The 26,628-nt window shown below is 41.5% G+C and overlaps 1 protein-coding gene across 1 annotated transcript in view; it reads left to right on the forward strand.

The window, feature by feature from the left end:
* The window catches only part of lgr6 (leucine rich repeat containing G protein-coupled receptor 6), a 274,970-nt gene that overhangs the window by 77,365 nt on the left and 170,977 nt on the right, over positions 1-26,628 (forward strand). Inside the window, exon 2 of the mRNA XM_033042482.1 lies at positions 25,825-25,896. Coding sequence (XP_032898373.1) covers positions 25,825-25,896 — 72 coding nt within the window. The remainder of the gene's footprint in view (positions 1-25,824; positions 25,897-26,628) is intronic.

The following is a 26,628-nucleotide window of genomic DNA, read 5'->3' on the forward strand; positions in this document are numbered from 1 at the left end:
AGAAAATGTTGGAAAAAAGTTTACATCTTCAACTATCAGGGGTTAATAGTTCAGCAGAACAATGAGTTAAATAGAGTTAATTAATCAATTGACAAGGGATAAACTGGAAATTGGCGGTGAATATCACACGAGAGGAGAATATCACTGGGACTGAAGGGGGAAAGCACACACACCTGCTTGCAACCAGTGCCCCGAAATGGAACAATGACATGGCCTTCATTAAACATTCAATGAAGGCATTTGAATGTGACAGTGATGACAGTCCTCTGGTGGTCGTGTTAAGTTTAGTTTAGTTTAGTTTAGTTTATTGTCACGTATACCGAGGTACAGTGAAACGTTTTTGTTGTGTGCTAGCCAGCCAGCGGAAAGACTGCACATAATACTATCGAGGCATCCACAGAGTACATGATAAAGGGGATAATATTTAGTGCAAGATAAAATCTGATTAATATAGTCCAAGGGTCTCCAGTGAGGTAGATAACAGCTCAGGACCACTCTCTAGTTGTTGATAGGATGGTTCAGTTCTGATAACAGTTGGGAAGAAACTGTCCCTGGATCTGGACGTGTGTGTTTTCACACTTCTGTGCCTCTTGCCTGATGGGAGAGGGGGGAGGAGGGAGCGACTGGGGTGAGGCTGGTCCTTGATTATGCTGGTGGCCTTGCCAAGATAGTGTGATATGTAAATGGTGTAAAAGGAAGGGACGTTGGTTTGTGTGATGATCTGGGCTGTGTCCACAATTCTCCGCAGTTTCTTGTGGTCGTGGATGGAACTGTTCCCAAACTATGCTGCGATGCATCCCCTTAAAATGCTCTCTATGGTACATCTACAGAAGTGAGAAAGACTGAGAAAAATGGAATGTATACATCAATGCAGCAGAGAAGGGAGGTAAGAAATAACCTAGAGAAGACTGGTATGGCATGGGTTTGTATGAAAGGGCACCATCACATACCATATCCTGCCAATCATTTAGCCCATCAATTGCTGAGATCTTCACCCATTATTTCTCATGTAGACTCGACAATTCCAATCAACTCATCCTCTCTCCTCCTCATTCTATTTGCCATAAACCTGGTTATCTAAAGTATTGCTGCTTCTGTTTTAACATGCATAATGTTTTAGTCCCTCATTCTGTTTCCTAGTGTCAAATGCTGGCCTCTGGTGAAGCTGTGCCTCAATATTAGTATCTACCTTGATTTAAAATTGTTTCTAGTCCCACCCTCCACTGTCACTCTAATCTTCACCAACCATGTAAGCCTCGAAGATATCTTTCCTCTTTTTTTTTCTGGCCACTTATTCACAGTCGAAATAAGCAAGTAATGTCTGAACCATTCTTTAAAACCAACATCCTTGACTAAACTAACAGCCAACCAACTACAGCTAACATGTAGCCATGCCACAGCAGTAGAGTTGCTGCCTTACAGCGCCAGAGTCCCGGTCAAATCTTTTTATTCGTTTATTTTGAATTAGTCAGGGTCCAATTTGCCAATTTGAAAGCATATAAATGAAGAAAATAGTGTTGGTAGGAAGGAACTGCAGTTGCTGGTTTACACTGAACATAGACACAGAATGCTGGAGTAACTCAGCGGGTAAGGCAGCAACTCCGTAGAAAAGGAACAGGTGATGTTTCAGGTCGAGACTCATTTTCAGACTGAAAGGGAGAGGGAATCTAGAGGTAAGAAAAGATCAACACGTACCTCTAGTTCTCCTCACCTATCACTCTCAGTCTGAAGAAGGGTCTCGACCCGAAGTCTCATCTATTCCTTTTCTCCAGAAATGCTGCCTGCCCTGCTGAGTTAATCCAACATTTTGTGTCTAAGCAAGTGGTGTAGTTGGATTGACTATATTTTTTGATTCATGGGTCAAAACAACATCAGTTTTACATGAGCTAATAAAGTAGTTAATGATAAGTATCCTTGTCATATTTTGTTAAGGCAGCACTGTAAGTCTTGGTGCAACAAGGTTGTCAAATTAAGCCTTGTCATGTCTATGAATGCCCTGCTTAAATTGCAACTGACAACATTAGCAATGAATAAGACACAAAAAGATGGAGTAACTCAGCGGGGCAGGCAGCATCTCTGGAGAGAAGGAATGACTGAAGACCTTTCTCCAGTCTGATGCTGCCTGTCCCGCTGAGTTACTCCAGCTTTTTGTGTCTATCTTTGGGTTCAACCAGCATCTGCAGTTCCTTCCTACACATTAGCAATAAATAAACCATTTAATTGACATCTTGGTCAAATTGGTGATGAAATTTCAATGTGTTTAATTCTTTGTATTTCAAAGTTTGGTAATTTGTTAATTTTCAAGCAAGCTGCTGATACTGCCGTGTTTAAATTGGTTCATTTGGCATCACCAGAAATGTAATGTCAACCAATTTCTATTTCCTTATTTAGAACACGCGTTCAATTTTACACAATTCGTTTGATAAACTCAGGAAGCCCGACAGTCCTTAACAGCCAATGTTTCTGCCATGAAGTAACTGTTATAACTTAGAAGACACGTTTGCTTGTTTGCATAGAGGAAGGGCCTGCAAATTGCAAGAAGATTAATAATCATTTAACTTTGTATCAATTATATTAAATGAGGAATAAATACAAGGCATTACCCCAGGACAAGTCTTTGCTCTTTTTAAGTACAACCACAAGGGTTTAATCTGAGAGATGATGCCTTCAACATTTCTGCAATTTCACAATTGAGCTCGGAAATTCTGACCTTCGATTAGCGGCTCAAATGTCAAAAGGGAAATGATCAGTGAAGGGAGAGGGGCAGTTGCGCAGCGGTAGAGTTGCTGCCTTAGTGCACCAGAGACCCGGGTTCGATCCTGAGTACAGGTGCTGTTTGTACAGAGTTTGTACATCCTCCCTGTGACCGCGTGGGCTTTCTCCGGGTTCTCCAGTTTCCTCCCACATCCCAAAGACATGCCTGTTTGTAGGGTAATTGGCTTCTGTAAAATTGTCCCTATGTGTGTAGGATAGAACTAGTGTACGGGTGATCGCTGGTCACCATGGACTCGGTGGGCTGAACGGCCTGTTTCCACGCTGTATCTCTAAACTAAACTAAAACTAAACAAGCACTGAATTTGAAGCCAGTATCAGCTACAGGATGTTTAGAGGCTGCAGAGTGAAATTGGAAGTGGGTGAGAGTTGGGATTGGCTGGGAGTTAGGGATCAGTTATTGTCCCAACAGGTAATTGTGGAGTAGGAAGACCGAGGGAAAGCTGGTATGTAAATTCTCAAAGGAGACCAAACTTGACGAGGTTTACTTAACTTTATTCTTTAGAGATGCAGCGCGGAAAGAGGCCCTTCAGCCCACTGCGTCCGTGCCAACATACACTGGGGAGAATTTTACAACTTACCGAAGCCAATTAACCCACAAACCTGCACGCCTTTGGAGTGTGGGGGGAACCCGGAACACCCGTGGAAAACCCATGAGGTCACAGGGAGAACGTGCAAACTCCATACAGACAGCACCTGTAGTCAGGATTGAACCCAGGACTCTGGCACTGTAAGATAGCAACTCTACCGCTGTGCCACTGTGCAGCCCTTAAAGCAACAGACTCGGTGGAATCCTCAGTCGTGCCAAAGCTGGTTTCACGAGTGATGCGAGGCATGTTTCTGCACGAATAGATTACATTGCCTGCAGGCCATGATGTAAATTCAAGAATTGACCTCTTAGGTGTGGGTAACGCACTAGTGGATATCATTGTATATAAATGAGCTTTGGCCCATAATTCGCACAAACTACCCAGAGGAAAATTGCAGATCCTGCAACTCGCATTAAGACCCTAGTTTTCTTTTATTTAAAAAAAATGTGAATATAAGTTATTCACTTTGTCACTAGCTTTTGAACTTGACGATGGCAACAGTAATCAATTTGGTTTATAAGTTACCCTCTGATATATGCCTTCAATAATTCTTATAAACAGCCCCATTTTCTGGATGTTGATGCTTGTACAGGATTCAATGACTGCACAAAATATTCTCTTTCCGTTTAAATACATAACATTGCTTAAAAATATTGTAAGTGGGTGTCATGTAATTATGAAGTTGTAGCTTCGGATCTAAATATAATACATCCGTGTTAGAAAATAAATTGCAAGAATGTGATAAATACCGTACTCTGATAAAAGGTAATGATTTTATATTAAACAAAATTCCAGAGAAAGTGATACATTTTTCTTGGATAAACAGTTGCATAAAGGGTGAATCCTTCATGCAATAATAGTTAATTTATAAGCAAATTTAGTCCCGACCCGAAACGTCACCTATCCTTTTTCTCCAGAGATGCTGCCTAACCCATTGAGTTACTCCAGCACTTTGAGGCTATCTTGCTGAAGAATTAGTTGCTTAGATTGATAAACAAACATTTAGAATTATGCTCACTGTAGACTTTAGGTCAAGTTCTGGTTTAAAATGTTCTGGTTTGAGAGACTACAAAGAAAAACAATCATGCCAAATATAATACATTGCTGGAGCTGAAATGTCTTGGAGCTTAGACAGGTAACCTACTGCAGTTCATTATACAATATGAAATTAATAAAAGGACCCATGCCATCAAAGTGGGTTTGCGGACATTGGTGAGACTACTGAGAATAACAAAATATTCCAAAATCTTGCTGGAAAGTGACAAAGCTGTGAAAACTGGCCAGTGTATGAACAGTGTTGTCCTTGGCAGCAGTATCTGTTTGATTTGTCCTGTTAGGCGACAACTATTTGCAGGGAACTGATTTCGGACTGGGCGTGGGAAATATCAATACATTTTGACACTGGTCTTGTTTCACAGTATAAAAGGGTAGCGTTGAATGACAATTGCTGTTCTGTCTACCATAGGTATGCGGTCCATTGTTTTGGACAAGAAGGATGAGCTCATCCTCCCTTGCTTGCCAGAGTGAGCCATTAACATTGTGTAGAAATCCACGGTTTGAACTGGCCTGAACGAGACAAATTGTAACTCTTGTTGATGAGGTGTTCGTCAATTATTAATTACATTTTTGATGACGGTTTTAATAACACAATAAACCATGCATCCATTTGCCATTTTACTCTGCTGAACATTTGCACAATCTTCACGGCATAAGTAATCAAAATGATGAAAAATAAATTCATTTTAGGAGCAGAATTAGGACATTTGGCCCATCGGGTCTACTCTGCCATTCAATCATGGCTGATCCACCGAAAAGTTTATTTGTCTCCATTTATTTTGCTTTCAATATATAACTTGACCTTGAATTAACTACTCTAAGCTGCACTTCTTGGGTTTAGACTACAAATATCTGTAAGGGTTCTTCGAAGATATACAAAATGCTGGAGGGACTCAGCAGGACACGCAGAATCTCTGGAGAGAAGGAATGGGTGATGTTTCGGGTCGAGACCCTTCTCCAGAGACGCTGCCTGTCCCACTGGGTTACTATAGCATTTTGTGTCTATCTTCAATTTAAACCAGCATCTACAGTTCCTTCCGACATATTTTGCAACGATTCTTCAATCTGATTGTATAAAGCGATATGCAGCTGCTTGCTTTATTTGAGATTTGGAGTTATTCCCAATGATCATAATCTAGCTTAAAAGTGCATTTCAAATGCATAGGCAGTTGCAAGTGTTTAAAAAAACAGTCTGCCACTCAAGGCAAAATCCAGGCCAATGATTTCATGACTGTTCATTCACTAGTGAGTTACCCAGTCAGTGTGTACAAATGTACTCCTTCAAGGAGAATTAATTACATCTTGTAATGTTTTCTTTGAAATGCTTCCAATGATTTACTCATGTGAAAAGAGATCAAAGTCTCCCAAAATGCAAAATAAAGATGTCACAGGATGGTTATCTCTCACTCATTATTATCATAAATCAAAAATGTTTTATCATTCTTAATTGGGATCCAAATGGATCTCTAACAATGGGACTCCAAATGGCCAGCTAACAATCATCAAATAAAGCAAATACTTCTGCTAATTCTGAGCCAAATGCTTGATGTAGATTATATTCTCTTTCTGAGAACAACAAACCAATGATGCGTTGGATAAATGTTTGTTGAAGCAAACAAAAATGAACATTTATTTTATTTTAATGACACCAAAGCAACAGAAATATTACACTAATTAAAAAATTCCATATTGGACACAAGGGAAACTTGAGCCGAAGATATGCTCAAAATTGCACTGGTTTTCTGAATTGATTTCATGATTCAAGTTTCCCCAACTAGTGCAGTCAATCATGGAAACTTAATTTGTGCTAAACATACTGTAATTTGATAATTTGCTTTATTCTGACCAAACTCAAGTGAATCGTGACAGCTCAATCTAATACAAGTAAAGTATGCAAAGTGCCACAGCCATGTAAGCTGTTGACTTACAGCGCCAGAGACCCGGTTCCATCCTGACTACGGGTGTTGCCTGGACACAACTTGAATCTTCTGCATGTGACCATGTAGATATCCTTCGGGTACTCCGGTTTCTTCCAACATTTGAAAGACGTGCAGATTGTAGGATAATTGGCTTCTGTAAATTTTCCAAGGTGTGTGGTATGCAAACGTGGGATAGTATAGTACAGGTGATCACTGTTTGGTGTGGGCTGAAGGGCCTGTTTCCACGCTCTATCTCTAAACTAAAAAAGTCTAGCTTATGGTTTCCTGCTGAGCTGTAACTTTCTTTGCTTATATTATTCTGTTCAAACAGATTTAGTTAATTCCAAACATTGGGCCAGAACCTGTTATCCATGCTCAATAACAATCTCTGTTGTAAGCACATAGCTTTTCCAGATGGCACATCGCAGTTGGATGTTCTGGGTGCGGAGAGTAGGAGTTGAACAAGACTGCTCCATCTGAAATACTGGAGAAACTCAGCAGGTCAGGCAGCATCTCTGGAGAAGATGGATGGCACAGTGGTGCAGCAGTAAAATTGCTGCTTTACGGAGATTTGTTTTCAACCATATAATGCATTTTCCCTTGGCTTGACCTGTGGATCAAAATCTAAATATAATCCTCTGCTGTATCTTTAGACTTTACTTTACTTTAGACTTTAGAGATACAATGCTGATTCCACGCTGACCAGAGATCACCCCGAACGCGAACCTACACCAACTAGGGTCAATTTTTTTTATAACTTACTGAAGCCAATTGACCTACAAACATGTTTAAGAAGGAACTGCAGATGCTGGAAAATCGAAGGTAGACAAAACTGTTGAAGAAACTCAGCGGGTGAGACAGCATCTATGGAACGAAGGAAATAGGCAATGTTTCGGGACTGAAGAAGGGTTTCAGCCCGAAACGTTGCCTATTTCCTTCGCTCCATAGATGCTGCCTCATCCGCTGAGTTTCTCCAGCATTTTTGTCAACCTACAAACTTGTACGTCTTTGGAATATGCAAGGAAACCAGAGCACCCGGAGAAAACCCACGTGGTCACTGGGAGAACATACAAACAGCGAACATACTACACCTGTAGTCAGGATCAAACACGGGTCTCCAGCGCTGCAAAACAGCAAAGCTACTGCTGCGCCACTGTGCAGCCATTTCCACCAGCGAAACGTCTTCTAATGAAATAAAAATTAGAATAGCTTACATTGGGAAAAATATTATCATATTTCTACCTTGTATAGTTAGAATGCACTGTTTAAAACCAAACTTTGACAGGCTTCATGAAGAATAATTATTGATTTTACTTATGTTATTTTCCAAAGCAACAGCCAACTTCTTATCCTCGTTTCAAAGTCCTGACTTCTAATCTTTCATTATATTGCTTAAAGCCCATTTAGGCTGTTAACCACATTAATGGAATGTGTATGTGTCTGCAAATACATTAGAATAGGGAATATTTGCACTCTTTGGTAACAAAATCGTGTTTTTTTGCTGCGCAGTATGTTAATAATTTAGAAAGTTGAACAGAGTCAACACTTTAAAACAAAAAAATCAAGACGTTGTTTTACCTGGGCAGCACAGTGGCACAGCAGTCGAGCTGCTGCCTAAAGGGCCTGTCCCACTGTATGAGCTAATTCAAGAGTTCTCCCGAGTTTCCCCTGATTCGAACTCGGAGAATTACGGTAATAGCCGCTCGTAGGTACTTGGGGCTCTCGTGGACATTTTTCAACATGTTGAAAAATGTTCACGAGTCTTCACGAGCTTACCGCGTTTCCCGAGTACCTGCCGTTAGCGTTACGAGCCGCTAAGAGACGTCCAGAGCTTCGACGTACCCGCTACGTACATTCTACGTGCTTACCATGAGTTTGATTTTTTTTTTTACTCGGGAGAGCTCTTGAATTACCTCGTACAGTGGGACAGCCCCTTCACAGCGCCAGACACCCAAATTCAATCCTAGGTATCTATATCAAACCTGACTATGGGTAGGAAGGAACTGCAGATGCTGGTTTAAAAAGAAGATAGACACAAAAAGCTGCAGCAATGCAGCGGGACAGGCAGCATCTCTGGAGAGAAGGAATGGGTGATGTTTGGGGTTGAGACCCTTCTTCGGACAGACTATGGATGCTGTCTGTGTGGAGTTTGTACAATCTCAAATCTCTTTCTAATTTCTTAATTAGTACAGGTGTCAGAGGTTACGGGTAGAAGGCAGGAGATTAGGGTTAGGAGGGAGAGATAGATCAGCCATGATTTAATGGCGGAGTAGACTTGATGGGCCGAATGGCCTAATTCTACTCCTTTTCCTTATGACCTTATGAAATGCAGCAATTTGCAAGTTCTAAAACCCATTTACAAATGATTACTGAAGCACAAATAGTGATCCTTTCTAATTAGAATTCAGAAATCAAAATTGTACAGAATCCTAAAGCCCATTTAAATCGGTTCTGTTCCAGGTATTGCTGATGTGATTTAAACATCTTCAACTGCAGAATAGTAGATTTAATTGGGCCTAGCCAACCTATATTAGTTTTAATTGGTGTTTTTACATTTTAATCAACCATTGTATCTGTTGTATCCAATTACTCAACAGTAATTTGAATTTAAAAAAGTAATCAGAGACCCACATCACCCGAGCCACACATTCATTTCACTCCTGCTGTCGGGAAGAATATATTGGAGCCTTAAAACTGTAACTTTTAGGTACAGGAACAGTTTCTTCCCAATAGCCATCTACAACCACCAAATAAGCACAAAAAGCTGGAGTAGTTCAGAGGGTCGGCTTTTTGTGTCTATCTTTAGTTTAAACCAGCATCTGCAGTTCCTTAATGGGACAGGCAGCATCTCTGGAGAGAAGGAATGGGTGACATTTCGGGTCGAGACCCTTCTTCGACACCGACCCGAAACGTCGCCCATTCCTTCTCTCCAGTGATGCTGCCTGTCCCGCTGTTACTTTGTGTCTATCTTCAGTTTAAACCAGCATCTGCAGTTCCTTCCTACACGACTCCAGTTCCTTCCTACAAATCACCAAATAAGCTGAATTCCATCGACTTGGGGGCATTGTTGTTGTGTGTGTGTGTGTGTGTGTGTGTGTGTGTGTGTGTGTGTGTGTGTGTGTGTGTGTGTGTGTGTGTGTGTGTGTGTGTGTGTGTGTGTGTGTGTGTGTGTGTGTGTGTGTGTGTGTGTGTGTGTGTGTGTGTGTGTGTGTGTGCGCGCGCTAAGTTTATACTAAACTTTCTTTTTTCATTTATTATATTGTTTACAGAGTACCATGTTTACATGTTCTGCTGTGCTGCTGCAAGTATGAATTTTATTGTCCTGTTGGGACATATGACAATAAAACTCTCTTGACTTGTTGCCAATTTTTTTTCACACTGTGTTTCTGTCTCTTAAATTTTTTCCTTCTAGATGTTATTATAAAAATTCTATTAACAAACTGACTGACACATAGAATCCACCTAAGTTCCTGCTTCACAAGTTGGTGTTTACGTTTGTAAGTGGTATGCTTGATGCTTGATCTTATAATGAAAAGGTCCTTGTGTTATCCTTCCCTTTGCTAATCCACTTTTCTCTTTGTTCAGAGGAGAGAGAGCTAATTATAAAGTGAGATCCAACCTACCCAGTGTTTCGTAAGAGTAATTGCTCGGAGCTAATAAACCTATCAAAGGTAGTGAGCTATGGTTCTCTGTCTACATCTTCACTTCTGCAAAGCGAATGTGTCAACTCCAAAGATAAACAATAACTAAAGAAGAAAAGTGTACTATCTGCTTTTAGATTAGCCTTTTTAGTGTGGATTAGTCGCATCAAGGATGTGTGAATGTAATTCATCACACGTCAGGCAGATACCAGGTGCAGAGACAGATGTAACTCAGATTTAGAAAAGAGGTTGGTGTATTCAAGGAAAAGAGGTGTATAAGAAGGAACTGCAGATGCTGGTTAAAACCGAAGATGGACACAAAAAGTTGGAGTAACTCAGCAGGATAGGCAGCATCTCTGGAGAGAAGGAATGAGTGGTGTTTCAGGTCAAAACTTTTCTTGAGAAGAGTCTGAAGAAGGGTCTCGACCCTAAACATCACCCATTCCTTCTCTCCAGAGATGCTGCCTGGCCCGCTGAGTTACTCCAGCTATTTGTTTCTATCCAGGTGCAGAGACAGATGCACTCAGATTTAGAAAAGAGGTTGGTGTATACAGGAAAAAGAGGTGACTGGTCTACATTCTTTGACCACAGCCAACTACTATTGTCATGTGTCATCACTAATATGTACTGTTACAGATTGAGGTTCAACAAAGTCAAACAATTGTACTAAAGGTAGACACAAAATGCGAGAGTAACTCAACAGGACAGGCAGCACCTCTAGATGGAAGGAATGGATGACATTTCGGGTCGAGACCCTTCTTGGGGGAGGTTCTTGGGGGACCCTTCTTACAGACCCTTTTGTAGTAATATGTACAACAAATTGAGAGGTTTCAATATTATGATGCAACAATTTGGAAAAACATTTTATAAAACCACAAGAATAAGAAGCAAAACACAAAGTGCTGGAGTAACTCAGCGGGTCCCTCCTGTTTGCCAAATATTTTAGCTCTGAAAAGGGTTTCGGCCCGAAACGTTGTCTATTTCCTTCACTCCATAGATGCTGCCTCACCCGCTGAGTTTCTCCTGCATTTTTGTCTACCTTAGATTTCCCAGCATCTGCAGTTCCTTCTTAAACATTTTAGCTCCTCTTCCCATTCCCAAACTGACCTTTCTGTCCTGGGCCTCCTCCACTTTCAGAGTGAGGCCACATGCAAACTGGAGGAACAGCACCGCATATTTCGCTTGGGCAGCTTACAACCCAGCGGTATGTATTAATTTCACTAATTTCAAGTAACCCTTGAATTCCCTCTCTTTCCTTTTCTTCCCCCACCCTAGTTGTCCTGCTAGTTTCACTGATTCTATCCTTTCTTTATCACCTTTTCCACAGCCAACAATGGACCATTGTGGGCTCCACCTTTCCTTGTTCATCGATTTTGGCTCTGATTTGTTCTATACCCTTTCCTCTGGCTCTCAGTCTGAAGAAGTGCCGCGACCTGAAACATCACCTATTCCTTTTCTCCAGAGATGCTGCCTGAGCCAGTGAATTTTAGTTTAGTTTAGTTTAGAGATACTGCATGTATACAGGCTATTCGGCACTGACCAGCAATTAACACTACCCTATACACTCTGGGGACAATTTTACATTGATATCAAGCCAATTAACCTACAAACCTGTATGTCTTTGGAGTGTGGGAGGAACCATATACCTCTGCCACTTTGCCTTGCCTGTGGTTTGGCGTATGTTATCACCTCCTACAAGGCAAAACTAGTAGCATAAGTAGCATTGACACATCAATGACCATGTTGAATGGCCGGGCCCTGGGAAGTGTTATAGAGCAGAGTGATCTAGGAGTACAGGCACACAGTTCCTCAAAAGTGGTGCACAGGTATATATGGTAGTCAAGAAGGCTTTTGGGACATTAGCCTTCATAGAAACATAGCACAGAAACGTAAATAATCGGTGCAGGAGCCAGCACCGCCATTCAATATGATCATGGCTGATCATCCAAAATCAGTACCCCATTTCTGCTTTCTCCTCATTTCCCTTGATTCCGTTAGCCACAAGGGCTATATCTAACTCTCCCTTGAATACATCCAGTCAATTGTCCTCCACTGCCTTCTGTGGCAGAGAATTCCACAGATTCACAACTCTCTGGGTGAAAATGTTTTTCTTCATCTCAAGTCCCACCACTTAATCTTAAACTGTGACCCTTGGTTCTGGACTCCTCCAACATCATGTCCAATCCTTTAAGAATGTTATATGTTTCTATCAGATATCCTCTCATTCTTTTAAATTCCAGTGAATATAAGGCCAGTTGATACATTCTGTCATCATATGTCAGTCCCGCCATCCAGGGAAATAAACTGATGAACCTCAGTCATCATTCAGGGTATTAAGCATAGACATTATGTTATGTTACAGTTGTACAAGATGTTGGTAAGTGGTATTGTGGAGTAATATGTTCAATTTTAGTCACCCTATAGGAAAGATCTTTTTAAGCCAGAAAGAGTGCAGAGAAGATTTACGAGGATGTTGCCAGGATTTCAAGGATTTCAGCTATAGAGAGAGGTTGGGCAGCCAAATACTTCATTCCTTGGAGAGCTGGAGTATGAAGGGTGATCTTATAGAGGTATATAAGATCACGAGGGGAATATATAAGGGAAATACAGTCTTTTACCTGTACTAGAGGAATCAAGAAACAGGGAACATAGGTGTAGGTGAGAGGGAAAGGATTGAATAAGAAACTGTGGGGTAACTTTTTCACACATAAGGTGGTGGGCATATGGAATGAGCTGCCAGAGGATGTAGTTGAGGAAGGTACTATAACAACATTTAAAAGGCTTTTGGACAGGTAGATGTATAGGAAAGGTTTAGAGAGATAAAGACCAAACACGGGCAGGTGGGACCAGTGTAGATATGGTATCTTGATCGGTATTGGTAAGTTGGGCTGAAGGGCCTGTTTCTGTGCTGCATGGTGATGACTCTATGACATCACTTGTGACTCCAGCCTTGTGAAGAGCCAGGAAGAAGATAAGTGTCTTCTTCACATGAAGTGAATTGTTATGATGTGGAATCTACTGGTTAAAGGGTTGTGGTCATTGATGCAATAATAGCTCAGATAGGGAATTAGATCAATGCCTTGCAGAATAACAATTTAGCAAAATGGGAAGGAAACAGCAAGGGATGACACATTGACTGGATCGATCTTCAAAGTGCCGGCAGCGCCAATGCCCTCTTTCTCTGCTGACCGAATCCATGATTTATGGAGATCTGTACTTGATAATTAGCTGTGACTTTTTATGATTACTCACATTATATTATTGTTCTTAAGATCTAAAAAGTATCCCATTCTCTTGTCATTCTCATTTATCTCATAGTTCTTGTAAATTATATCTAAGTCTTTTTGAAGCCATTGAAGATTAAAACCGATCCAATTCATATTTGTTAACCCAGGACGTGGGGCACCAAAGAACTGGGTTGAGGGAAAGGGTGGGAAGCTTTTGCAAATACATTCAATGTTTTTTGTTAACTGTGCCTCACCAGAAATAGGAGGAATAATAAACCATTCATGTTAATCATGCAGAACTGATGAAACAAAACAAGAATGCCTTTGATAAAAATCGGATGTTATCTTAAGCTAGGAATTCATCATTGGTCTTTGGAGAGAAACTCCCAAGCAGGTATTGAAAAGACTTATCGTCAAAAGAAAGTTCACTTTTAATTGTTCGTAAAGAAAGATGGAAAGGTAAAACAAGAAGCATTCTGAACAAGTACAGAATGTAGATTTTTCAAAAGATTGAAAGAAAGTAACCTTGTATTACACGGAGAACACCAGTCTCTGCTGATGTACCAACCTACTTCATCATTTTGTTTTAGGTTTAGTTTATGCACAAGATATAGACATTTTAAATGATGGATGACCATGTTTCATCTTTCAATGAAAAGAATAATATAAAATAATGTGTTTACATTGCACCATCTAAATTTCTTTCAGGACTTTTCAAAAGGCTTTCTAACCAAGAAGTCTTTTTGAATTCTAGTTACTATTTTAATATCAGAAGTGCAGCAACCAATTTGTACAAAACAGGTTTCCACAACTGAAATGTGTCAATGGATTTAGAAACCTTTATTATAGTGATGGGCTGAATATTCACTTGGACACCATAGATACCTTCCCTATTCTTTTATGAAGTATAATATAATTGAATCGATGATATCCACCCGATAGTTCGGACAATCTGCGCCTTCGGAGAATGGACCTCCCACTCAATATTATGCTGGTGAATAATTGAAGTTTCAAAATATATTCTTATGAATCATCATCAGTCACATTCAGCCAACAGAGAGCTTCCTCATCATCTCAATTCACTGTCTTTTGCTGCACACCAATGTCTCTACTTCCTTAGAAGGCTTAGGAAGTTTGGCATGTCCCCAACAACTCTCTCCAACTTCTACAGATGCGCCGTAGAAAGCATTTTTATCGGAATGTATCGCAGCATGGTTTGGGAACAGCTCCATACAAGGCCACAAGAAACTGCAAAGAGTTGTGGATGCAGCCCAGACCATCAAACAAACCAACCTCCCTTCCATTGACTCAATTTACATTTCATGCTTCCTCGGCAAGGCCACCAACATAATCAAGAATGAGTCGCACCTTGGTCACGCCCACCTCTCCCCACTCACATCAAGCAAGAGGTACAGATGTGTGAAAATGAACACCTCCAGGTTCAGGGACTGTTTCTCCCCAGCTGTTATCAGGCAACTGAATCATCCTATCAACAACTGGAGAGCGGTCTTGCGCTACTACCTACCACATTGGAGGCCCTCGGACTATCTTTAATCAGATTTTATTGGACTTTATCTTGCACTAAACGTTATTCCCTTTATAATGTATCTATACACTAAGGAATAGTGAAAGGTTTGGATAGAATGGATGTGTAGCAGATGTTTCCACTAGTGGGAGAGTCTAGGACAGAACCTCAGAATTAAAGGATGTTTTTTATTAAGATGAGGAGACATTTCTTTAGTCAGAGGGTGATGAATCTGTGAAATTCTTTGCCACAGAAGGCTGCAGAGTCCATCAGTGGATATTTTTAAGGCATAGATACAGGTGTCAGAGGTTATGGAGAGAATGCAGGAGAATGGGGATAGGGGGAGAGATAGATCAGCCATGATTGAATGGTGGAGTAGACTTGATGGGCTGAATGGCCTATTTCTACTCCTATCACTTATGACTTTATGTACACTGTGGATGGTCTGATTGTAATCATGTATAATCATTCTGCTGAATGGTTAGCATGTAACAAAAAAATTCTACTGTACCGTGGTGACAATAAACTAAGCTAAACTAAACTAAACTAAACTAATGACCCGCATTATATTCCATGAGTTTCAAACCTTGCCAACATTCTCTTTTGAGTGACTTTGTGAAGTCCACATGAATTACATCTAAATGAAAGCAAATTTATCTTCTCTGATATAAGAGCTTAGAGTCCGGCTTCCACTCGTCTGTATTTCACTTTGGTCTAGCCAAGAGGAAATTTGGATGAGTGATCCCAAAGGGATGCCTGCAAGATTTCTCCTCTCAACAATTTAAATCAATGGAAAGCCAGACATGTTCTACTTTACCATATGTCTCTCCCTGCCTGATATTCCTCAAAGGTAACATCCATTGAGACTGTCCATTTCAGCTATGAAGATCAGTTTGAGGCATCAATTATAATATTCTCAGAGCGAAATATGTTAAAGCACTCAGTCATTATAGTGTACATTTATATTTATTTTCAGATTGACGGCAATGCCTACTGTTTCCAGTTTCTCATGTAGGAAGGAACTGCAGATGCTGGTTTAAACCGAAGATAAACACAAAAAGCTGGAGTAACTCATCGGGACAGGCAGCGATGCCTGTCCCGATGAGTTACTCCAGCTTTTTGTGTGAAGAAAGGCCTCAACCCAAAAGGTCACCCATTCCTTCTCTCCAGAGATGCTGCCTGTCCTGCTGAGTTACTCCACTTTTTTGTGTCTATCTTCGGTTGTTACCTTAGAAGACAGTGATGAGCAACTTCCTCAAGCAATTCTTCTTGACAGCTCATAAATTAGTAGATTATCGACACAGCATGTAAAGCAGGTTCTTCGACTAACTGAGTTCACATCGAACTCACAGCAGTTCTAGGTTATCCCACTGTCTTTCCACTCCTCACATACTTGGGGCAATTTACAGAGGCAAATTCACCCGCACGTCTTTGGGATGTGGGAGTAAACTGGAGAAACCAGAGGTAACAGAGAGAACATGCAAACTCCACATAACAGCACCCGAGGTCACGATCGAACCATGGTCTATGGTGCTGTGAATTAGCATCTCTATCAGCTGTGTCACCACTCTGCCACCCAGTTGTGTTGTGATTAAATTACTTATATTATCTGTTTAGTGATAGCAATCTAGGATGAATTTTGGACCCATTTTACAGTCCCAGCTGTAGCTGGACACAAAGGCCGTTGCAACCGTCGCCTCCATTATGGTCATCCCACAATTGAAAGTCTCTCTCCACGCCTGGCCCTCTTCAGCCCTTGTTCCCCTGGGGGCACCTCCTCAGCTGACCTCGAGGGTGTGGAAGATAAGACCCCCCCCCCACTCCCACAGCTCCTCTTCCCAGGCCTTTTGTCCAGCGTCCGTCGCCCTCGCTGTCTCCTTCCACCTCCTTTCCGATTCCCGTTCCCCGGGGTGAGCAGGGACCATGCTCTCCGGCGTCTCCAGGCGAACTGGGCCTGCGGTTGGGGTGCAGCCGTGGCCCTATCCACCGTCAAAGCCCTGCGCTGCCTCCCGCCGCCAGTCGGCATACCGATACCCTCGGTACGACTCCCTCCTCTCCGGTACATGGGGCAAACAGAAATTAGGCTCAGCGGCAACCTCTCCAGGCTGGTTCCCGTCACCACGGCAGCAAGCTGGGCCTGTTAAAGAGTCTTATAGTGATACAGTGTGGAAACCGGCCATTCGGGCCAACTTGCCCACACCAGCCAACATGTCCCACCTACACTCATCCCACCTGCCAGCATTTGGTCCATATCCCTCCAAACCTGTCCTAGCCATGTACCTGTCAAACTGTTTCTTAAATGATGGGATAATCCCTGCCTCAACTATTTCTTCTGGCCCACTTGTTCTATACATCCACCACCCTTTGCGTGAAAACGTTACCCCTCAGATTCCTATTAAATCTTTTCACCTTAAACCAATGTCCTGTGGTCCTCGATTCCCCTACTCTGGGCAAGAGATTCCGTGCATCTACCCGATCTATTCCCCTCATGATCTTATGCACCTCTATAAGATCACCCCTCATCCTCCTGCGCTCCAATGAATAGAGTCCCAGCCTACTCAACCTCTGCCTATAGCTCACACCCTCTAGTCCTGGCAACATCCTCGTAAATCCTCTCTGTACCCTTTCCAGCTTGACAACATCTTTCCTGTAACACGGTGCCCAGAACTGAATACAATACCCTAAATGCGGTCTCACCAACGTCTTATACAACTACGACGTGACCTCCCATCTTCTATACTGTTGCCAGGCCAGGCCGTGGCTGCAGCCCGTCGGGAGGCGACCTTCTGCCACGTGCAAACGCATAGTGGAATTATTTTCTTGCATACATTCCAGTCCAGTATTGCCATACCTAAGCACATCCCCCGATTGGCAAAGTGTACAGAAATAGTCTACTGGCCAGTGCAGTGTTCACACATCACCATGAAAATGTTGTAAATGATATCTGGATATATTTTCACAAATCAAGAAAAAGCATTACACATTTGGATTGTGTTCACATTATTTCCACACGGGCATCATCTTTCCCGGAGACAGACGTGTTATTCTCTACACTCAGAATGATTCTGGCACTGCAGTTACATTTGCAATGCCTGCCTTTGTTTTCACAGTTTAATATCTCCTGGATTAATTCCAGAATTGTATAGATAAATGAGATTTTAAATTAGTGTTGGTGTTCAAAAAATCTATAACCTCCACTGTTAAAGACTGTTCTATACACACTTGGTCATGAGTTTGATTTTAGGAATCAAAACTTATTATACTAGACAACTTAATCATAGTTGGCATGCCTCATCAATGATTATGATGTACTTTTCCACTTTGGAATTCTTTAAAACCGACTTTGTTCTGTCAGAACAATCTTATTCTTGAGGCGGAAGATTGTGAGTCTTCTTTAAAGCTGTAGCACACAGTCTAAGATCACACTTTAATGAGCAGCTGCTGACCATGGAAAAGTTTGCTGGATTTTAATTCCCATTCAGAGCTGGCAACGTTGCAAGATATCCCGCTTCTGAAATGCATTCTATTGAAGATGCAGGTGAGGGGAAGAATGCAGGGAGGTGTTCATAGGCTGATGGTTGGACAAAGGCCAGAGAGGAGGAGAAGCCAACAAGTGTGAAATAAGGAAAAAAGAGGGATTAATTGTGAAGGCTCCCCAAGCAGAATATGAGGTGTTGTTCCTCCAGCTTGTGTGTGGTGTCACTCCGGCAATGGATGAGACCCAGGAGAGCACAGTGGTGCAGGGGTAGAGTTGCTGCCTTACAGCGCCAGAGACCTGGGTTCAATCCTGACTACATGTGTTGTCTGTACGGAGATTGTACATTCTCCCATGACCACGTGGGTTTCCTCTAGATGTTCCGGTTTCCACATTCCAAAGATGTGCAAGTTTATATGTTAATTGGCTTCTGTAAATTGTCCCTAATGTGTCGGGTAGAGCTAGTATACAGGTGTATGAGTGATTTCTGGTCGACGCGGACTTGATGGACCAAAGGGCCTGTTTTCCCGCTGTATCTCTAAACTAAATTATACTAAAAGGACAGAAAGGTCGGTACGGGAATTGGAAGGGGAGTTAATTTCCTAATTGTTTTGCGGATAAAGTTTTGAGTTTGTTTTTCTGTTTACCCCTTAAGCATTGAGTATTGAATAATAGCCCTCAAAGAAATACATGATAGAGAAGAAGTCTGAAGAAGGGTCTCAACCCGAAACGTCACCCATTCCTTCTCTGCAGAGATGCTGCCTGTCCTGCTGCATTACTCCAGTTTTTTGTGTCTACCTACATGATAGAGAAGTCAGCTTCTCTGTGTAACAGAGCTCTGAGCTGTAAGCAGGTAATGGTGCCTCAGGAGTCTTGCGACTTTGATGATGAAATCTGATCCTCAGATTAAAGCATTCTTTCAGTTACTGTCATTCTTTAAAATGTTGCTAAGTCAACTTCAAAGATCTGTCTCTTCGAATTGCCCTAGCTGAGCAAGCAGAATGGACTTGCTGTGTCATGCAAACCAAAACCTTTTTTTACAAAAGGCTGTATTTAATTTAACATCAGTTAACTTTATCAATAGGAATGGTGAATGAGGTTTGGTGCAAGGCATCAGAAATAGAATCACATTTCCTGCTGCTGTTGCTACTTTTCACATTTATTTTTAACAGTTTTAATTACTTTTCAATGGTTGTCAAAATCAATATGTAACAACAAGGAACTGCAGATGGTGGTTTATATCAAAGAAAGACACAAAGTGCTGGAGTGACACGCGCTGGTCCCAGAAGTGGATCTGCCATCACTCATTACAATTGCTTCACTCTTTTAAACCTCTAGTCCAACAGCAGCATTGCTTACTATAACTTTGTTCACTAAACGCTATTTCCTTAATCCTGTATCTGTACACTATGGACTTCGCGCGCAACAAAAAGCCTTTCACAGTAGCTCGATGCACGTGACAATAAATTAAACTAACTCAGCAGGTCAAGCAGCATCTCAGGAGAACATGGATAGGTGTTGTTTCGAGTCAGGACCATTCTTGAGGCTGATTGCAGTGGGGGGAACAGGTAAGAAAGCTGAAAGAGAGGAGGGGCAGGACAGTCTTTCTTTCTCAATATCAATCTTTTCTCAGGTTTTAATAATGAGTGCTCTTAATATTAATTCAATGATCAATATTAATAACAGGGTTGAGGTGACCATCTTTGCTGTATGTCAATACTTGCTAGAACCTTGTTACTCCATCTCCAATCACCATTAAATGCTGTTGCTTCAAGCAAAGCTATGGAAGAATAGGTATGCTGTCTGCTTGCAATGTTCAAAGCAATACTCCTTAATTCAGTCTGAAGAAGAGTCCTGACCCAAAACGTTACCTGCCCATTCCCTCCACAGATGGTGCCTGACCCACTGAGTTCCTCCAGCACTTTGTGTTTTGCTCAAGATTCCAACATCTGCATTTCTTCTTCACCTTAATTCTTTTTTTTTCTGGACATTTAATGCAATTACTAAACAATTACTACACTGTGATTTACTGTGCCAAATCCTTGACCCATTCACAAGATGTATAGTTGAGGTTGGCAACACAATTGGAATTTTATAGAAATCATTTATTAAATATTGTAGCTTAAACACAAAGTTGGGACCAGATGTGTCTTATTTTCTCTTCCAATTATATTTGAAAGTCGGTGAAATCCCAAAAAGGTCATTTTTCTTTATGTTGCAATTCCAATAATTTTGACCGTCAGGATTATTTTTACTTTTAGATAATTATGGGATAGGCAACAGATACTTCTGTGGCTGTTTCATTTAAATTAAGGAAAACACAGTAATTAAAAGTAATTATCCGGTTTCCCACTGGAGAGCTTTTAGTTTATTTACAAAGCTCATTTGCAGTTAATGCGAGCATAAAAATATCATCTTGCAATATGCACATTTAAGAAAAGCTATGGAAGAAAAGGAACAAGATGAAATATGGTATTAGGTAGAGAGAATATCAAACACATCTGTCAAAGGTTAATAGCTCATTGATTTATACACAAAACTATAGGAAATTATATGAAGAGCCATATAATTATATAAATCCCATCGATGGAAAAACAGGCATTGCTTCCAATCAAGAAACTTCCTTCAGAACGGCACGTGGGTGGCATGGTGGCGCAGCGGTTGAGTTGCATCCTTGCTGCGCCAGAGACCCGGGTTCGATTACGGGTGCTGTCTGTATAGAGTTTGTAGGTTCTCCCCATGACCTGCATGGGTTTTCTCCCTGAACTTCGTTTTCCTCCCACACTCCAAAGACATACAGGTTTGTAGGTTAATTGGCTTGGTATAAGTGTAAACTGCCCATAGTGTGTAGAATAATGTCGCTGGTCGGTGTGGACTCGGTGGGCCAAAGGGCCTGTTTCCTCCAGGGACGTGCGGCCAGGGGAGGCAGGGGAGGCAGAGCCTCACCTGTCATACTCCCAATGAAAATAGCTGTTAAGAAAAGTAAATAAAAATAAAAATAAAATAAAATAAATATAAAGATTTTTTCACTGATCTGTATAATGTCATTTCTATATGAATCTAATCATTTTTTATAGTAAAAATCGCAAAATTTGCGCAGCTTCGCTGCAAATACATGGAGAGATGAGAGGTGTAAAAAAATTGCATCCTTATATCTGTTATAAACCTTGCCTCTCTCACCTTAAAATTCTGCCCTCTAGACTTTGATATTATTACCCAGAAAAATATTCTGTCTACACTATCTATGCTGTTTTATATACTTCTGTGTATTTCTATCAAGCTTCATCTCAACCTCCGGCATTCCAGTGAAAACAATCCAAGCCTGTATTATAGCTAATACTCTCTGATCCAAGCACAGTGTTGGAGTAGCTCAGTGGGTGAAACAACATCCCTGGAGAATATGGATAAGTGACATTTCACCGGTATCCACATATCACTTGCCAGGCTTTGTCCTGCCCCTATCTCCCTTCCAACTTTCTACTCCCCACTACAATCAGGCTGAGGAAGGGTCCTGACCCGAAACTACAGCCTGATTCATTGAGTTACTCCAGCACTTTGTTTTTGTCAACAAGCATTGGCAATTCCTATCCTAACCAACCAATAAGATGATTCAGTTGCCTGATAACATCTGGAAAGAAACTGTCCCCAAATCTGGATTTATGCATTTTCACCTCTTGCCTCTGTTCCTCTTTCCTGATGGGAAAGGGGAGAGACGGAGTCAAGGGTTGACACGTTCTGCAAAGATTATGTCTTTGATTATGCTGGTGGCCTTGTCAAGGCAGCATGAAGTGCAGATGGATCAAGTGATCAAGTGAGTCACAATGGCTGTAACATGGTGACTCAAGCAATGGATGCAGAGGATATTCATTATCAGGGGCCCTGACCTGTTACGTGAGACACTTTTGATATTGACCATGGTTCTCAGCACAGATAGACACACAATGTTGGAGTAACTCAGCGAGGTAGGCAGCATCTCTGGAGAGAAGGAATGGGTGACTTTTCGGGTCAAGACCCTTCTTCAGATTAGTCAGGGGTAAGGGATGCGTCACCCATTCCTTCTCTCCAGAGAGGCTGCCTGTCCCACTGAGTTGCTCCAGCTTTTTGTGTCTACCTTCGGTTTAAAACAGCATCTGCAGTTCCTTCCTACACATGGTTCTCACCGCATTCTGCAACGGGCGTTTGAGACACAATCATCGTTTGGGATGGCGGAACAGCAACACTGGGAGGATATTAGAATCCGTAAAATCCATGCAGTGGAGAGCTGAATGGAATTCAGCATGACCTGATGTGTTAGATCAGGATTCACACAATCCCAGACAGCCCAACAACCAAGCCCCTACTAATCCTTCCGACATTATATACATTTCGAACACAAAGAGAGCTATAATTATGATCGATTGTTTGAAAACTTGAAATTGTGTGAAAATAACATATTATTTCCATCTGAATTAATATATGGTGTTGATGTTTGAACGAGCACCTGCTTTAGAGATCCTTATAACAAAAGCCAACATGTTTTTCAGTACAAAGAGTGCATTAGATACACTCTGAAATCTTTGAAAATTTTGAGAAGGGAGGCAACAAGCCTTTACGACACAAAGTGTAACTCAGCGGTTCAGGCAGCATCTCTGGAGAACATAGATAGGCGGTATTTCATCTATATCCACCTATCGCTTGGCTTTGTCCAGCCCCTATCTCTCTTCCAGCTTGTTCCTCCATACTACAATCTGTCTGAGGAAGGGTCCCAACATGAAATTGCTGTCTGACTCATCGAGTTACTCCAGCACTGTTGTGTCTTTTTGTGTATATTTTTGTAATTGCTGTAAATCGCGTCACCAATTCCTTGTGTCAACATCCTTTTATGGCTATTTTGAAGTTCGCTTCTCTCTGATGGGAGTTCTGTAAGATTTTCTCACTGTTCCCCTCTGTAATTCCTGCTGCTCTCCTGCTGTTCTAACTCTTCCCCCCCTCCTGCCACCTTCCATCTATACCCACCCCTCGGGCTTTACATTTCTCTCCTCTCCTTATCTGACATCCACTTGTCTCCTTAGTTACTTACCTCACCTATCTGCCAATCCAACCTCACCTGTATCCACCTATCACTTGCCGGGCGTTGTCCTCCCACCACCTCCCTTTTCCAGCCTTCTCCCTCCCTACAACAATCAATCTGTAGAAGGGTCCCGACCGAAATGTCGCCTCTCCATTCCCTCCACAGATGCTGCCTGACCCATTAAATTCCACCAGCACTTAGTGTTTTGCTCGAGATTCCAAGATCTACAGTTTCTCGTGTCTCCAGGAATACTAGATTATTATTTCATTTAATGAAGTTGACACAGCCTCCAGAATAAAATACAGGAACATTTTCAACAAGAATTGTATCACTCATTGGCTCTTTGTTAATAATTTCAGATCGGTCTACCCTCATCTGAAATTTTCAGCCTCCAGCACTTTGTGTTTTTCTCAAGATTCTAGCATCTGCAGTTTTTTAGTGTCTTGGATGGGTGCTCGATGGACAACATGAACTCGGTGGGGCGAATGGCCTGTTTCCATGCTGCATGACTCTATACCTCAATAATACTGTGAATAGATAGTAAGCTGCTGAATTACCGGATGGTGCTGTGCAATAAGCAGACACCGAAGGGAACAATGCAGCATGTGAATGAGCATGCTCACTCTGTTTCAGAAGTGCATTCACAGCCATGTTCTGTCATACTTTTCGATGGTCAATCAAAATGTGTGAAGAAGTATTAAAGCACGCTCAATATAATATTTGTGTTATTCCAATACTTATTGAAGGATATTTTCAAGAGTATCCTTCATGTCTGACGAGAAGGATGCAGAGCATAGTGGACATTGCCTAGTCTAAGACCGGTATTAACCTCACCACAATGAAAGGAATCTGCAGGAAGTTCTGCCTCAGTACGGAAGCTAACATCATCAGAGACCCAAGCCACCCTGGCCATGCTCTCGTCTCATTGCTACCATTAGAATGTAGGCACAGGAGCCTAAGAACCGTGACCTCCGGGTTCATGAACAGTTTTTTTCCCATCAACCATAAAATTAAAACCATAAAAGCAGAATTAGGCCATTTGGCCCATCGAGTCTGCTCTGCCGTTCGATCTAAGCTGATCTATCTTTCCCTCTCAACCCCATTCTCCTGCTTTCTCCCCATAATCTTTGATGCCCTTACTAATCAAGAACCTATTCATCTCTGCTTTAAAAATGCCCATTGACTTGGCCTCCATAGTCTGTGGCTATAAATTCCACAGATTTACCAACCTCTGGTTAAAGACATTTCTCCTCATCTCCATTCTAAGGGTAAGTCCTTTCATTCTGAGCCTGTGCCTTCTGATCCTAGACTCTCTCACTACTGGAAACATCCTCTCCACATCCACTCTATCTAAGCTCTTAACTGCAGTGCACAAATCTATCTTTAACTGAATTATAAAGAACTTTGAAACTAGACACAAAATGCTGGAGTAACTCAGTGGGACAGACAGCATCTCTGGAGAGAAGGAATGGGTGACGTTTCGGGTCGAAACCTCTCGTCAGATTGAAGAAGGGTCTCGACCCTAAACGTCACCCATTCCTTCTCTCCAGAGATGCTCCCTGTCCCGCTGAGATACTCCAGCATTTTGTGTCTTTGTTTGGTTTAAACCAGCATCTGCAGTTCCTTCCTACACATAAAGAACTTTGTACAGGTTGCATAATGTGCTTCGATTTGCACTATTATGGTTTGGTTACCAAGTGCGATGGATAATTTATCGTGTTATACTTTATTCCATGTTGTGTTTGTGCCTGTAAAGTTACAGCAAGCAAGAATCTCATTGTTCCAATCCCAGTGCATATGACAATTAAACACTCTTGGCTCTTGACACACGATACAGTAAACTGCTTTGGAAAATCATGGCGCCAGCAAGCTGCTTTGACCCCTGCGGCAATGGTCTTTAAAGGCTTCTTTGAACAATTTGCAATCTTGGTGCTACTAGTTATTGACATAGTCGACGATGGAAATTTTCCTTTTGTTCTTATTCTTGACATCTGCTTTTTATTTCCTTCAAAGTGCATTTTTCATTTGAATGATATTCATAAGAGATTGTTTTAATCAGGAAAGAAACAACGTATCTTCCAGACGAAACAGGGAATGCGTGGTCTGCAAGGTACAGTGGCAAAGCAGAGAAAGTACAATTCATCTCTGGTTGTGGAACTGAATGAACAATGAAATGAACAGCTGTAATCAGGCAACTGAACCATTCTACCACAACTGGGGCGCAGTCCTGAGCTACTATCTACCACATTGCAGACCTCGGACTATCTTTGATCGGGCTTTACTAGTCTTTATCTTGCACTAAACCGTATTCACGTTATTCCCTTTATCATGTATCTATACACTGTGGATGGCTCGATTGTAATCACGTATTGCCTTTCTGCTGACTGGGTAGCACGCAACGAAGGCTTGTCACTGTACCTCGATATGTGTGACAATAAACTAAACATACTAACTAACTAACTTTAGAAGTGGCAATGCTACGGCAAACATCTTTCAACATTGGTTATACTGCTCCCTTCAAAGCCAACTATAATTTATTCATTTTTCTGTTTTCTGTTTCTCCCCTCAGAGACTTGAGCATGAACAATATTGATGACCTGCAGCCAAATTCTTTTGAAGGTCTTCACTTCTTGGAAGAGCTGTAAGTAACAAATAACATCCAGAACAATTAATTATGTTAATAGGTTTCAATATATTGGAAAAGCATAAGATGCAATTTATATTCTACAGCGCATAACAGTAAACATCCCCAAATACATTTTGAAACAATGAACTGCAGATGCAGGTTTACAAAAGAAGACACAACGTGCTGGAGCAACTCAGCGGGTCAGGCAGCATCTCTGGAGAACATAAATAGGAGTCATTTTGAGTTGGGATTCTTCTTCAGATTGATTGTAGGGAGGATGGGAAAGAAAGCTGGAAAAGAGATAGGCACAAAATGCTGGAGTAACTCAACGGGTCAGACAGCATCTCTGAAGAAAAGGAATAGGTGACGTTTCGGGTCGAGATCCTTCTTTGAAAAGAGGAGGGTCAGGACAAAATCTTTCTTTGTCTAAATCAACCTTTTTCAGTTTTTTTTAAATTAGTACATAATATTAACTCAAAGATCAATATTAATAATTGGGTTGAAATGGCTATCTTCGCTCTAAGTTGTTCAGTTCAATGTTTGGGCCAAACTAAAATTAACACTCTGCTCCTCTACATAAGTAGCAAATCTATTCATAAATTATAGAAAAGCAGAACTGCAAATGCAATTTTACACAAAAGGACACAAAGTGCTGGACTAACTCAGTGGGTCAGGCAGCACCCCTGAAAAACCTGGATAGGTGACGTATCAGGTCGGGACCCTTCTTCGGATATAAGTCTGAAAAAG

Source organism: Amblyraja radiata, chromosome 24 (assembly GCF_010909765.2).
Source record: "Amblyraja radiata isolate CabotCenter1 chromosome 24, sAmbRad1.1.pri, whole genome shotgun sequence".
NCBI classification, from domain to species: Eukaryota; Metazoa; Chordata; class Chondrichthyes; order Rajiformes; family Rajidae; genus Amblyraja; species Amblyraja radiata.